This window comes from Gopherus evgoodei, chromosome 2 (assembly GCF_007399415.2).
Source record: "Gopherus evgoodei ecotype Sinaloan lineage chromosome 2, rGopEvg1_v1.p, whole genome shotgun sequence".
Classification (NCBI taxonomy): domain Eukaryota; kingdom Metazoa; phylum Chordata; order Testudines; family Testudinidae; genus Gopherus; species Gopherus evgoodei.
This window is the reverse complement of record NC_044323.1, coordinates 210,648,248-210,662,207: the sequence shown is the minus strand read 5'-3', so window position 1 is coordinate 210,662,207 and position 13,960 is coordinate 210,648,248. Positions and strand designations below refer to the sequence as shown.

General features: G+C 38.8%; 1 protein-coding gene across 7 annotated transcripts in view; it reads right to left on the bottom strand.

Annotated features, from left to right (window-relative positions):
• Positions 1-13,960, bottom strand: part of METTL4 (methyltransferase like 4) — a 31,770-nt gene that overhangs the window by 17,717 nt on the left and 93 nt on the right. For 3 of the 7 annotated variants that reach the window (XM_030552858.1, XM_030552863.1, XM_030552864.1), the window contains exons 1-5: positions 13,800-13,959; positions 12,343-12,837; positions 8,949-9,014; positions 4,811-5,177; positions 3,675-3,744 (exon numbers count right to left, since the gene is read on the bottom strand). In XM_030552858.1, coding sequence (XP_030408718.1) covers positions 3,675-3,744; positions 4,811-5,177; positions 8,949-9,014; positions 12,343-12,759 — 920 coding nt within the window. In that variant the 5' untranslated portion in view covers positions 12,760-12,837; positions 13,800-13,959. Of the gene's footprint in view, positions 1-3,674; positions 3,745-4,810; positions 5,178-8,948; positions 9,015-12,342; positions 12,838-13,369; positions 13,606-13,799; position 13,960 lie in introns of those variants that run through there. The other 4 variants (XM_030552859.1, XM_030552860.1, XM_030552862.1 and 1 more) reach the window with 4 other exon arrangements.

Here is a 13,960-nt window from a genome sequence, read left to right as displayed (position 1 = left end):
TATTGGATGCTTACAACCCCCCCACATTATTTTTTGTGTCTGTGTGTGTGTGACCCACCCACACACGTTGCAATTTTTAATCTAAATATTTCTCCGATTCTCAAAATGTGTCAGGTCTGTAAGAATTTTACTTTTGAAAAAGGCTGAGTTCCAGTCTTAATTTTGACAAAGATTATTGCTTTTAATCCAATACTCTCATTTGTCCACTAAAATAAACTATTTGATGACACAATAGTTTCTATTTATATTATAGCTTCCACTCAGGTCAATACCATTCACTGTGTAGTAAGAAATCTCCCATCTGAATGAAAAGCAAATGGAGTAACCTATAAGCGCAAGAGCAATACCAATTTGGATTGTCAGGTTAAAAGGTCAAAACAGTAATCACTTCTCAAACCATATATAAAAATCATTTATAATTTTAAATTAGTATTTCTGTTAGAGGTATAGTAGGTTGCTCAAAATAAATCTGAATACTATAAAGTTAATTTTACTCCAGTGTGAAGAATATAGTGAGGTTTTTAGATCATGTATCTAATTTATGGCGGTGGTTCTTTATTGTTTTGAATGCCATGCTATCTACACTAGTAACAGTAGTTTTCATGGAACTCACTAGCCACTCAGGATGCAGTCTTCCTATAAATGTTGCAGAAATATTTCTTTTCAGTTAAGCACTAATCTCAATATGTATTTCCACTCTAGCTTAATTATTTTTAATCATACAGACCAAGATCCTCATATTGAATAGGAAGCTAAACCCCATTCAACAAGATAGTCCACTGATCTGCAATGAGTAAAAAACCTGAAAGGAATCTCCACTGAAGCCCTTGGCTGGCTTCCAGCTCAAAAATTAAGCACTTGCACTTATTGTGGAAGAGCGTGCCTTCCTCAAAGGGGATAAAATAGAAAGGTGAGTCCTATTATGAGTGGTGCAGCTATTTCAAAATACAAACCTGTACCACATTCAAGAACAGACATAACTGAGTTTTCTGCTTTGACAGAAAGTTTGATATTTTATTTAAGGGGAAGGGGAGGGATGATGGGGATGGGGTTTTTTGGTTTGTTTGTTTTAAGGACCTTAGTAACAAAAAAAGACTATTATTACATGTGACCCTGGTAAACCAGGTGCCAGCTCTTGCCAAGTCTGTAGGCGGCAGGTGACAAATTCATAGCTGGAAACAGACCAGCTCACCTACATGTTACTATTGTTCAAGACAGGTGTTAGACTTTTAAGGATATTTAGAATGTATAAAATGCTGCATGCATTAATCTTACTTGCAATGTCCGTATTCCATGCTACAATGTAAAATATAAGTTTATTTTATAATTGTAAAAATGCCTGCTCTGAACTTGTGAACTCAGACAGGAAGAGTGGCTGCCTCTTACCCACCCAGGAGGGCTATCAAAATTAAGCGGGCCATTGTAGGACATAAGCTTTGTTAATTGCCCGAAGGAGAAGTACGTGCAGAAGGCCTTGCCCCATTGTTTTGAAAGCTGGAAGAGGGAAATAAAAATAGCTGATATGAAGATTTTTTATTTCTTTACTGTTTAGACTCTTACTAGGGCTGGAGCTAAGAAACAAAGCACACATCCCCAGTGCCAACCTGACTTAAGCCCTGAAAAGACATTCAATGCTGACAGATTGCTATAACACTGTCACCTTTTGGAATCATAGGGTATAGCTACACTTGAAACTTCAAAGCGCTGCCGGGAGAGCACTGCGGCAGCGCTTTGAAGTGTGAGTGTAGTCGGAGCGCCAGCGCTGGGAGAGAGCTCTCCCAGCACTGCACGTAAACCACATCCTCTACGGGTGTAGCCTGCAGCGCTGGGAGCCGCGCTCCCAGCGCTGCGGCACTGATTACACTGAGGCTTTACCGCGCTGTATCTTGCAGTGCTCAGGGGGGTGTTTTTTCACACCCGAGCGCAAAAGTTGCAGCGCTGTAAAGCGCCAGTGTAGCCAAGCCCATAGACTGAACTCAGTTGTGCATATATGTTGTGTGCTTTAACCTATAAATAACATTTTCCCTAGTTGTTAAATCCTTAATTAGTTTACTATACGATTGGCTACCAGTGTTGTTTTTGGTGTGAGATAATTGATCTGGGTTAAGTGACTAGTCTCTTGGGACTGGGAGCAACATGAATATTTTGTGATCTTTGATATGACTATTTATCATGAAGTCCATATTGCCTGGGTAGCAAGATAGACGGAGAGCCTAAAGAGACTGTGACTTCACAGTAAGACTGTTACAGTAATCCAGGAGTTCACACTTGTTAATGGGTTGGTGAAATCTAATTATAAAACATATTACCAGTTTGGGATGTCTGCCTGAGGTTGGCACTCATGGTTCTGAACCACTTCAGACAGCATGACATTATGTACCATTTTTTTTCCTAAAGACAGTAGCTCCTGTTCCTCTCTATTTCCCAATGCGCACAACCTTAACTGACCACACCAAAACGTCTTACTGGCAGACACACTTCACTTGAAAAGTCTGTAATGTATTATTACTATTTAAGAACACCTGGAGATAGTTAATGTTGTGCATGAGTGTGATTTTCAGGATTGCATCAATATGTACTCTCTGTGGTTGTATGCTAGAGCAGTTTATTTCAGAAGAGGCATTTGGATTTTATGATTAAGAGGCAAGGCACCAGGTGCAGATATTAATGTTCTAAGTAACAAATTACTTGAAATCAGACTTCTGATGTCACAGGATTAGACTGGTGTTTTTAATTTAATTAATTTTGAAACCCACACAAAAAAATTTGCTAACTCAGGAAATACACTTAACTTCAACTCTATCCCGTCTGTGCAATTTTTTATTTATTTATTTATTTTTTAATTGCAAGCTTCCAGAACTACAGGAGAGAAAATATATCAATATTCACTTTGGAAAGTTATACGTCCAAATTCTCCACCATTTTCACCACTTTTACATGGTGGCGAGTCTATGTAACAAACTGAGTCCTGTTGGAATAAAAGTTAGTTGGCTCACTTAAGAAACAGGCCCATGAATTCTAACGTAATGACTTTGCAAACTAGAGTTCTCAGCAGCTGACCCCATTGTGCCTGAGAATTTCAGTACTGTGTTATTAAATTTTCTACTTCTACCGATCAAGCAGAGAATCAAACCCACAACAAAAAAATTCTGAAATTTCTAAATTAGGCCCCAGTCCCGCAAACACTTGTGTATGCACTAACTTTGAAATCAATGGTACTACTCATGGTATTAAAATTGAGCACATCCGTAAGTATTTGCAGGATTGGGGCTTTGCAATAAAATTGGCTTCAAGCTCTCCTGGAAAGTAATTTAAGTGCCAATCCTACAAGCCCTTTGGCACATGCTTAATTTGAAGCATTTGACTAGTCTCAATGAAATCCATGAGATTACTCACAAACACATATGCTTCAGGTTAGGCATATGTCAAAGTGTTTGCAAGATTGGGGCCAAAGCTAGCAGTTATCAATGTGTTGGATTGCATTACCATATTATATCAACTGCATCTGTGTGGAGGTAAAAAAAAACAAAAACAAAAATACAAACAAACACATAATCAGAACTTTGCAGGAATGCTGCACTAGCACATGAACAAAATCAAATGTGGGGTTTGGTGGATTTCTTAAAACAAACAAACAAACAAACAGGAAATATTTAAATTTACAAAAAAGTTACCGGTTACTTCTTTTAACAGACTTGTTCTGCCATGGTGGATCTATCACAATTACATCATATTTATTCTTATCTAGAAAGAAAGTAAAATTGAAAGACTAGTTTTAAAACAAAAAGCTAAAATTGTTCCCCAAAGTGTAAGTAACCTAAATACAGAGATCAGAAGACTAGACTGTGCAGCAGAGGGGCGATATTCTATTTTGCTTTTACAAATAATTAACTAAAATGCTTCTAACTGCTTTAACTTACCACAATATGATAACTATCATTTTGAGGAATTAATGAAAACTGATAAATGTGTCAATCTAAGATATGTTTCTGTTATTAATGATTTTTAAAACGGCTGATCAGTTAGAGCTATGGTTTTAGACCCCACTCAGACTGCTATGTTATGTCATGTTGGTTACAGGTGTATTGTAAACTACTACTACTTATGTATTAATGTTTCAGCTATTATCCTGCCAGTACTGCAACCACCGTTTTAGTTGTCGTAAGAGGAAAAAAACCTTAAAATTCTTTATCTAAATTCAGATTTCTTTCTGACAGAATTAGATCACAATTATATTCAGTTAAAAATATTGAATGAGATAACCCGTGCATTTAAAAAGCACAAACTAACTATTCACAGTGGAAAGGCATGTATAAAGAATGATGCAACAACCATTCTAAGTTTTTAAGAACAAGTTAAAGCAGGCATGTGCAAACTATGGCCAGTGGGCCTCCTCCGGCCTGTCAGACCTTTTATGTGCGGCAATAAATTTGAGGTCTGATCTAGAAAATACAAAATGTCTTTATTCTTTCATGTACCTCAATGAAGTAAGACATTTTGCTCAACAGACATACAGCTTGAACTCCCAATTTGTCAGGGAAGAACTAATTGTTAGGTTAAATTCCACTGCTTGCATGTCCTTCTTATCAAAAGATGGGTGATTTCTTTTTAATTTTAAGATGGAGTATTGGAGAGTGGGAAATAAAAGTAACTATCAAATCACTGATTATTGGTTACAGCCTAAATAATTTGTTCTTTTGGTACTACACATGAAGGAATTAATGCTGGAAAAAAAATATTTCTCTCTTCTTAAATACCTTGTCATACTGTAGTTCAAAAACAGGAAATTTTAATGAGTAAAGACACTTACAATTCAGAAGCGGTTGCATACAGGAAATATCAGATAAAAGGAAACTGCTTTTTGGCGGCACCAGGTACTTCTGCCCCATTAAATTTATTATCTTTGCATAGTCTGTATTGTTCTCTGTAACGCATGAAAGCAGATCCTGCTCTGGAATGGATGTTTCCTCATCTATAATTTGTGCAGATCGATGGTCATTTTCATTCACAGAAGGAAAACGTTTTGCCATTTCACATAATTCAGCCATCTCACAGCCAACATGTCCTGTAACAACATTCTTGATGCTACTTTGTTTTGCAGAAATGGGGTGAAGAAAACCACTTTTGAGTCCTTCTTTGATTAAACATCTGGTGCCTTCCAGTATCAGACCCCTGATCTGTACAGTAATAAGACATACAAAGCAAGGGAAAGGATCTTTGAAATGTCTGGCTGAGACCTCTGGAGAATTAAACAGAAATTTCATATATATTTGCTACATTGTGAATCTGCAGGTTACCATCAGGACCCGTATTGAGACAAACAAATTTACAATCAGGAAAACTGAGGATGTCAGTATCCAGGAATTTTAATATGGTATCTTTCCAGAACCTTAAACTCACTTTAAAAACAACATATTTTATATATTAAATTAAGAATGGCAAAAAAAAAATAGTGAGTCAAATTAATATATCTTGTTTTTAGTGACTATCTAAATGACACCCTCTTAGGCGCTGATCCTGGAAGTCATTCATGCAGAATCCCAGTGATTTTAATTGAGAATCTGGTTATGCACTTCCCATCAATGATTCCGAGCCTCAAATTACTCCCTGCATCCATCATCATCACGACCTCACTATTTTCAATTATAAAAAAAAGAATACTGTCCATTTATCAGTGTTGCCAACTATCATGAATCTTACAATATTTATTATTGTTTTTAAAGCTCTTGCTCCTGGAATCATGAGATTATGTGAGAATCTTAATTTTTTTTTTTTTTAAGTAAGTTTCTAGCCTTATGGTTACAATGAACTTTTAAAGGCTCAAACATGAGAAGGCAAACAACAAGAACACCACATCTATTATTTTTAAAATCTCATGAGTAAGCCAATCTCAATATTTTTGAACGCTTGGGGTTGGCAATATTGGAATATAATTATAGCCTTCATGGTCTTAGCATTCAGGAATACCAATGAATGTACTAGGGGTTCCTATAAAAAAACCAAACTTTAAAAAATGCAGTTTCTCTGTTCCTACAACAGCTATGAATAAATGCTAAAATAATTTGTACTGACTTCTCATCCTATGGGGAGGAACAACCTGGGGAGGTTAGCTTTTACTGCTATAAATGCAAAGTTAAATTTTCTAATGGTTTAAATAGAGTCTAACAGAGATTAACAGTGTTTCATTAATAGCTACTGTTTGTTTACACCTTCATTAAAAAAACCCAAAATTGTGCACATAGCTAACATAGGCAACCAAGAGATTTCATCACTTGTCCATCTTTCTCACTCCCTCATGCATTGTTTTTATTTAGCCCCAATCTTGCAAAGTGCTAAGTATACACTTAACTCCACAAACAGTGATCTCATTGAATTCCATTCAAGAAGTCTGTGCCCAAGTCTTTTCAGAATCAGGATCTTAAACTGTAAGCAATTTGGAGCAATGCATTTGTATAGCACCCAGCATACTGAACCCTAATCTGACTGAGACCCCTGGATCCTATTATATTATAAATAATGAAGATAACCAAAGTCTAAAGCATTTTGAGATCTGTAGATAGGAGATGTTACTTGTATAAACAGATCACAATGTTTGTTTGGAGTATAAAATGGGGATCCTATAAAAATATTGTTATGTAATATAGAGATTATGTATCTTAATATTTTAAAATACAATTTCAAGAGAAAAATAAAAATTTATACAGTGATTACCACCAATATCAGGAGAAAGGAATGCAAACACCTCTCAACTGAGGAAAGTATTACTATTCAGGAAGCTCATAAGCATGTGCATGAGTGCATTCCTGCATTGATGCCTTAAAAATCTATTGCTTTATGCTTTTTGCATCTGGTTTATTTTTCAATTATGTCATATGAAAGGGCCAATGTTTAACCATGGGATCAGTGTATACTTGCTACAAATGTAATCTAAAAACATGTATTTCTAGCAATGCGATCATGTATAAAAAGTGTCATAACGGTGTTAATGAATCCATCTGGCACCAAATATTAATGTCTTCTCTCCCATCCTGTTGCCAATATAAAGTTATTCTCCCAACCAAAACTGTGTTTTATAATTCTTTTAATATATTTTATCTATTTTTAAAACTACACAAACTAATCTTTTACAACTCTTGATTTTTGTTTGTTTGTTAGTAATAAATTATTTTGAAGTTTATATGTGATATGGATCTTGTCTGCAATCAAACAGAACAGAGGAAACTAACATTTATATAACTTTTTCTTGATTTTTACAGTCAACAAATTTTTTTAATGAATTATATTCAGCGTTGGCTAGAACACAAACCATCACTTTACTGTGCATTTCTACTCTTACAAATGAAATGTCAAGACTAAGTTCCTACTCAGAAAAGGAAATTAAACTCTCTCATACATCTTCCCAAGCCAACTCACCTTGGAAGAAAAGGAGCACAATTTTTTTTTTTAAAGTCACATTTAAGTAACTTCACATTTCTACAATTTTCCATGTACCTGACTGACATGTTTAAAGCTCAAATCATTTTACAAATGTTAAAAAAATTAAATACAAACTATAAAACTTCAAAAAGTAAAGCAACGAAAATTTTGGAAACATCATGGGCCAAATCCTCAGGTGGCAGAAATCAGAGAGGTAGAAATCTGAGAGTACCAGATTAAAGACAACTATAAGCTGAACAGAGATCAGAGACAAAACTCAATGGAGCAATGATGATTTACACCAGCAGCATGTTACTTGCCATGATGGAAAAAAGCTGCTATCAAGTAAAGCAGTGGAGGAATCAATTATCCCAACTTTGTGGTAGTTTTGTGATATGAACAAATATGTGCTAGAATAAGAACATTAAATTCTATTAATTAAAATATGTACAGAATTCACCAGAAGGGAAAGGTTAGCATTGTAAACCAAAAAAGGTGCCAGAGGAAGAGTTTTGAAATGAATGGGGATTTGGTCACTGAGCGATTACGAAGTTCTGAAATGGTTTGCCTTTCTCCAAGCTATGCTGATTCTCCATTTCTACCACTGTTACTCCAGAAAGGACTAAAAGGAAGAAAATAAAATTTAAAATTTTATCACCACCAAACTAATCACCAAAAAGAAAAAAAATTCCTATTATTCGCATCCCATCATGATTCCATGCCAACCCTAGTCATTTTTATATAACACCTCTTTGTTACAAATGAACTGTACAGCGCAGACTAATTTTTATCTTGTCTAAGACTTTCTTGCTACATTACATGACACATTTTTCAAAACAAATTGATAAATAGAAGTGTTCAGAAAGGCTCATTTGTCCAGAGATTCAATTTTTAGATTCCATCAGTACGTCTCAGCTAGTAGTAATCATACCTCCAAAGGTCATGGCTTCAAACCCACATCACGACATGGGCTCTAACTCATTCCTAACACTTTACTGTAGCAAACAGGATACTATAGAAGATGTTAAAGAATGGGTAATTCTGCCCCCCCTTCAGTGGATGTGGCACATCAGAGCATCTTTATAAAAGAGCTGGGGAATTATCTCAGTTCGGTGTCCAATATACACATCGTTAGAACTGTTTATACTGCCAAGGCTCAAAACCAGCATCTGTACCATTTTCTTGCAGACATTGCCTACCTAGCTAACTCGGTGCTTACTCCAGGATGTTCAGCTACCTAGAATATTAAAGGTGTTATGTGAAACCAGTTTCTAGCTCGTTGAAATTTCTCAGCTGCAGTTTAATTTTTATACAAAAAACAAACACACACACACACACTTACAATAGTCCCAGTATTGAGTCCTCCACTTGGGGACTGGTGAAACCAAATATTGCTCTAACTGTAATGAACTGAAATTACAAGACTCATGCTCTATATATTTTGGAATAGTTTCAGAGGGTTTATATTCATAAATTACCTATAGATACACACTGTACACTTGTCATTGTTACTTACTATTGCTCAGGCTTACCTTTGTGTGGTATTCTAAAGCATCCAGTTCACCTTGGTTGAACACACTACACTTTCTTTTACGTTTCTGCAGTGAACAAAATATGGGGGGAAAAAAATATCAGCTGTGCTACTACATGGCAAAAATATGCCAGAGAAACATATACATTCCTTCAGAGCTTGTAACAATTTGCCATACCCTTCTTTTTATGAATTTAAGTCCTTTGTCATAGTCAGCTTCTGATGGTGCCACAGTCATTTTAAAACTGTATATACTCGATCATAAGCCGGTTCATTTATAAGCCAACCCCACCCACAAGATGGATACGTAAAAATGGAAAATTTTTATAACCCGTTCATCAGCCGACCCTATAATTCGGGGGTCAGCAAACTTTGGCTCTCGGGCCATCAGGATAAGCTGCTAGTGGGCTGAGAAGGTTTGTTTACCTCGAGTGTCTGCAAGTACAGAGGTAAACCTAAGCAAACAAAGTGTCCCGGCACACCAGCTGCTTACCCTGGCAGGCTGGGACAGCAACTGGTAGAGAAATTTTTTGATGGGGGGAGAAGATGGAAGTCAGGGGAGTAACCCCTGTGACCACCTCCCACATGACCCACCCCTGGCCTGGCCTGGGACACTCCCTCCCTCCCCCCACACTGTCCTCATCCCATCCCTTCCCACCTTATCTGGGGAGGGCCAGGGGAGGATGTCATCTCTGACCTGGCTGGAGCTGCTCCAGTAGGCTGAGCAGCATAGCCACAGCCTGCTCTGGCGGGCCAGACCAGGCGGAGCAGCCGCATGTTCCAGCAGGCCGGGCAGTATGACTGCAGCATGCTCCGGTGGGCCGGGCGGTGCGGTCACAGCCTGCTCTGGGGGGCGGGGCCAAGCGGCACGGCTGCAGCCTGCCAGCCCCCTGCTTCGGAGGCTGGGAGAAAAGAGCAGCGTGGCCAGAAGCAGAGACTCTAGCCCCGCCTCTTCCCTTCTGGCTCTGCTGCGCTTCCTTGTTCCTTCTGTTGGGGAAGTGGCTGTGTCCCACCTCTCCCTCTCTATACCCGTTCATAAGCCGACTCCTTTCTCTGGTGCTTCCCTTTTTACTAAAAAAATTTGGCTTATGAACAAGTATATACGATAATCTGTGCTGTAAGAGCCTGTATCAGCTTATTTGCCAGTGCTATTCAATGATATGCCGCTTCACAGCTCATATTAACTCTAATCTTCACTGCTTAGCTTTTCTGTCTCCGGATGAAAATGCTATGCAATCTTTGTTTGGTTGCCAAGCCCAGGCTATTGCCAACAAGAAAGTGTCACCTAACTCTAGAAAGATACAGCCCATATATTGATTTAGCCCATACATCATATACACAAAATTTAAAGGGAACAGATGCACCTCATATTTCTGTATTTCAACGAATGCTACATGGAACACATCAGCAAAATTGTCATGAAAACTTTCAAGCCCAGGCACAAAATATGTTTACTCACCCTTACCATGTTAATTTAAAAAAATAACCCTCAGAACTACTTAATCATCTTTGGCAAATAAACTTTCTTTAAATACAATCTTGTGAAAAGCTAAGTATTGTCCTGCAGTTGTAAAACAATATTTGCTATTAAAGTAAAAATATATAAGTTTTTATTTTTGGGGTCGATAAATGAAGTGCAATAACAATTGACAAAGTCCAGAGATCCATTATTTTGCCCATCTTTATTAAATTTTCAATAATACAGCATGAAGAGACTTTAATATATACAGTAGAATCTCAGAGTTACGAACACCTTGGGAATGGAAGTTGGTTGTAACCCTGAAATGTTCGTAACTCTGAACAAAACGTTCTAGTTGTTCTTTCAAAAGTTTCAAAACTGAGTATTGACTTAATACAGCTTTGAAACTTTACTATGCAAAAAAAAAATCTGCTTTTAACCATCTTAATTTAAATGAAACAGGCACAGAAACAGAATTCTTCGGTTTTTAGTAATGTACGTTTAACACAGTACACAGGTCTCTGCTACCACCTGACTGCATACTTCTAGTTCCAAATAAAGCATGTAGCTGACTGGTCAGTTCGTAACTCTGGTGTTCATAACTCTGAGATTCTACTGTATACATCCTAAACCTAGTCAGTTACTCCAATGGACATACTGCATATCCAGGCACACTCAGAGTATAACAGGTTCAATATGGAATAGCAAACATGCCAACAAATGCTGTAAAAAAGGTAGCAGAGTCAGAAAACAGAGTGTGTAATGAAAGGTGCTTTCTAAACATATCTGGACCAAGAGCATTTTCAGTGGTATAGCTGTTTATTTGACTAACAATGAGTTTTTATTGATTTAAAATCAGTAGTGAGTTGCATACTTTTCAAGCTTACATATAATCAACAAAATTGTGAAGTTTAATTGCAGCTTTGTCACTGATGGTTAGGCATTAGCCAAAACACAAACAAACAAAACCTCAACAACTTGACTCTCAGATCTGAGACTGTTTGTAAAAAATAGTTGTTAAAAAAATAGACATGCTAGTTATTTATAAATTGAGCATGTTTTAACCAAGGAGTCATTCAGAGTCTAACACGGAGCCCAAAGTTATTTTTTATAGAACATCACTACTGTAAGGTTACCTAAGCATCTAAAGTTCCATTACAAACCTCTCTTTTCAGTCTTTCCTTCCTAACATTGCTCTTTTGGGCTGAAGTGATTCATGATGGATTTCAGCCAAAGGTACTCTTGTTTAAAAGTTTGAGTAGAAACTACCCAGCCATTTTAGAAATGTTATTTAGAAGAAAAAAATAAAGGATATCAGATATCAACAAAGCTCCACTTAAATCGGTGAATTTACAGCATCTAAAGATCTGGCCACAGATTTATTTTAGAGCAATTATTTAGGGGGAGGGGTAAAAATAATTTTAAAATAGCACTACACAAAAAGTCCAACTATGATTGTGACTAGTTTTCCCTCAAGAAGTTAGAAAACATTAGAAATCAAAAACAAGCAATTAAAAAGTCATTTCTAAGCTTGCTGGGCAGGCATCTGCTAATTTTCAGAGGGACTGAGCAACTTACACTGAAGTCAGCTCAGCACTTCTGAAAATTCAGACCACAGGTGTTTAGCAGATTATGCTAAACTGTACAGGACTAACATCTTGAAAATGGGGTCATGAGCTACAAGGCCCTGACATCATCTTGTTAAGAAGCTGGGTAAATCCCTGCGAGTATCTAGCAAAGTCTTCGGTTTCACACAACTTTTAAGTGCAGAGCTCTTTCACATTTTGAAATCTGCGGTGGATATGCTTCCTCCTCACCCCACCTGCCAACAATTTGTGCTTTAAATTATTTCAGAAAGTAGCAAGACAATTTGCAAGAAGTTGTTACGGTAGATGCACAGTTATTTTATTGTCTTTTTTTTTCCTATAGACCATACCTTCCTAGCACTGGCAATGGAATCCCCATCGCTGTTCTTGGCTCCTTCGCGCTGCTCTGTTCCATTGTCACTGCCTTTCCCATCCCTCGGACTAGCATCAGAGCTTTCTTGCTGGGGCTTCTGTTCGGAAGCTGAAACTATATGGGGCTTAAAAACATGAAAGAACTCTTCCCGAAACACATATTTTTTCTTTAGTGTTGCCCCTGTTCTCTCTACTGCAGCTCCAGTAGAGTAAGTAGTATCAACAGTGGAAGGAGCAACAATATCCTCTGTAGAAGGAGCGGAAGAAACAGGAGCAACATGAGAAGCCAAGGGAGAAGGGCACTGGCAGGAGGGGCAAAGCTGGTAACTGGCATTGTTGATGAAGGAAAGATGATCCAGTAGCCACCCAACTGACAGCTGATGCACCACAGACATCACATTCTCTCCTTTTCAAGGACAGTCTCTGAGAAACTGGAGCTGAAATTCATACTCGCTTTCCAGTTTAGGTTTTTCCTGTAATTAATACAAAAGCAGACTTTATAGAATTATTAAAGTGTATTAAAACAATGCCTAAAGTATGCTAAGCATTTCAAATATACAGTCTGTTGCCAGAACCACGGAGAATGGGCTCTGGCCCCAGTTAAAAAAAAATTTCGGGCCCCCCAGCAAAGGTGGATCTGCTAAACAGGACCGATGAATCTGGGCCTCGGGCCCCCTTCCAGATCACCGGACCCGGTAATTTGTACTGCATTCCCCTACCCTCCCCAGCCCTGCTGTTGCTGACCCCCCACCATGTACTGTTAATAACTCTGCAAACTCCAGCCTTTAAACTCTCTCGCCCCGGTACTCTTACTGTACGTTTATTTCACAAGCGTCTCTAGCATATGCAGAATAAATGCCTGTTATGCCACAATTCCCTACTCCATGATTATCCCTTTAGCAGCTCTGACAGTGTTTAGGTAAACGGAGAGCTTGTGCTAGACAACCCCCGACACAGGAATGCGCGAGTCTCCCTTTGAAAATAACGTGCCACGAATTCACATACAGCTTGGCCAGACTTCTGCACCTTTCAGGGAGGGGGTCGGTCGGGTCACCTCACACCTCGAAGGGCCAGGCTGGGCTTGTCCTGGCCTGCAGAGCCAATCGCAGCCAGCCCTACGGAAACCCAGCTTTTGCCCCGGTTGTGGACATGCCCTCGGCCCTCCAGCCTCCTGCCCCTGTTTCGCCCGGCAGCGCCTGTCCCGGGGCTCTGCGTCGCCCCGCTGGCCCGCGACCTAGGCAGCGCCGTGACTCGAGCGTGCGCAGCTCGGAGCCAGGCAGCGCCTCTGGGGTGAGAGCGAGGCCGCTCGCGGGACCCCTGCTCAGGTCCCAGAGAAGCCCCGTGTGCCCTGCCTATGTGAGCCCCAAGTACTGGCCCCTCATTCTCAGACACTGGCAGGCGAACGTCCAATTGTGCGAGGAGAAGCTCTTCCCACCTGAGCGATTCGAGTCCACACTGAGCGCAGCCATCTTGTTGTACGGACAAAACGGCTGTGTCAGACTGTCGTTCCCTAACTTCCGCTGAAGCGCGACAGCTGCGACTGCTAGTAAACTGGATTCTGAGGAATTTTTTTTAAATGCCGTAGCTATTAGAAAA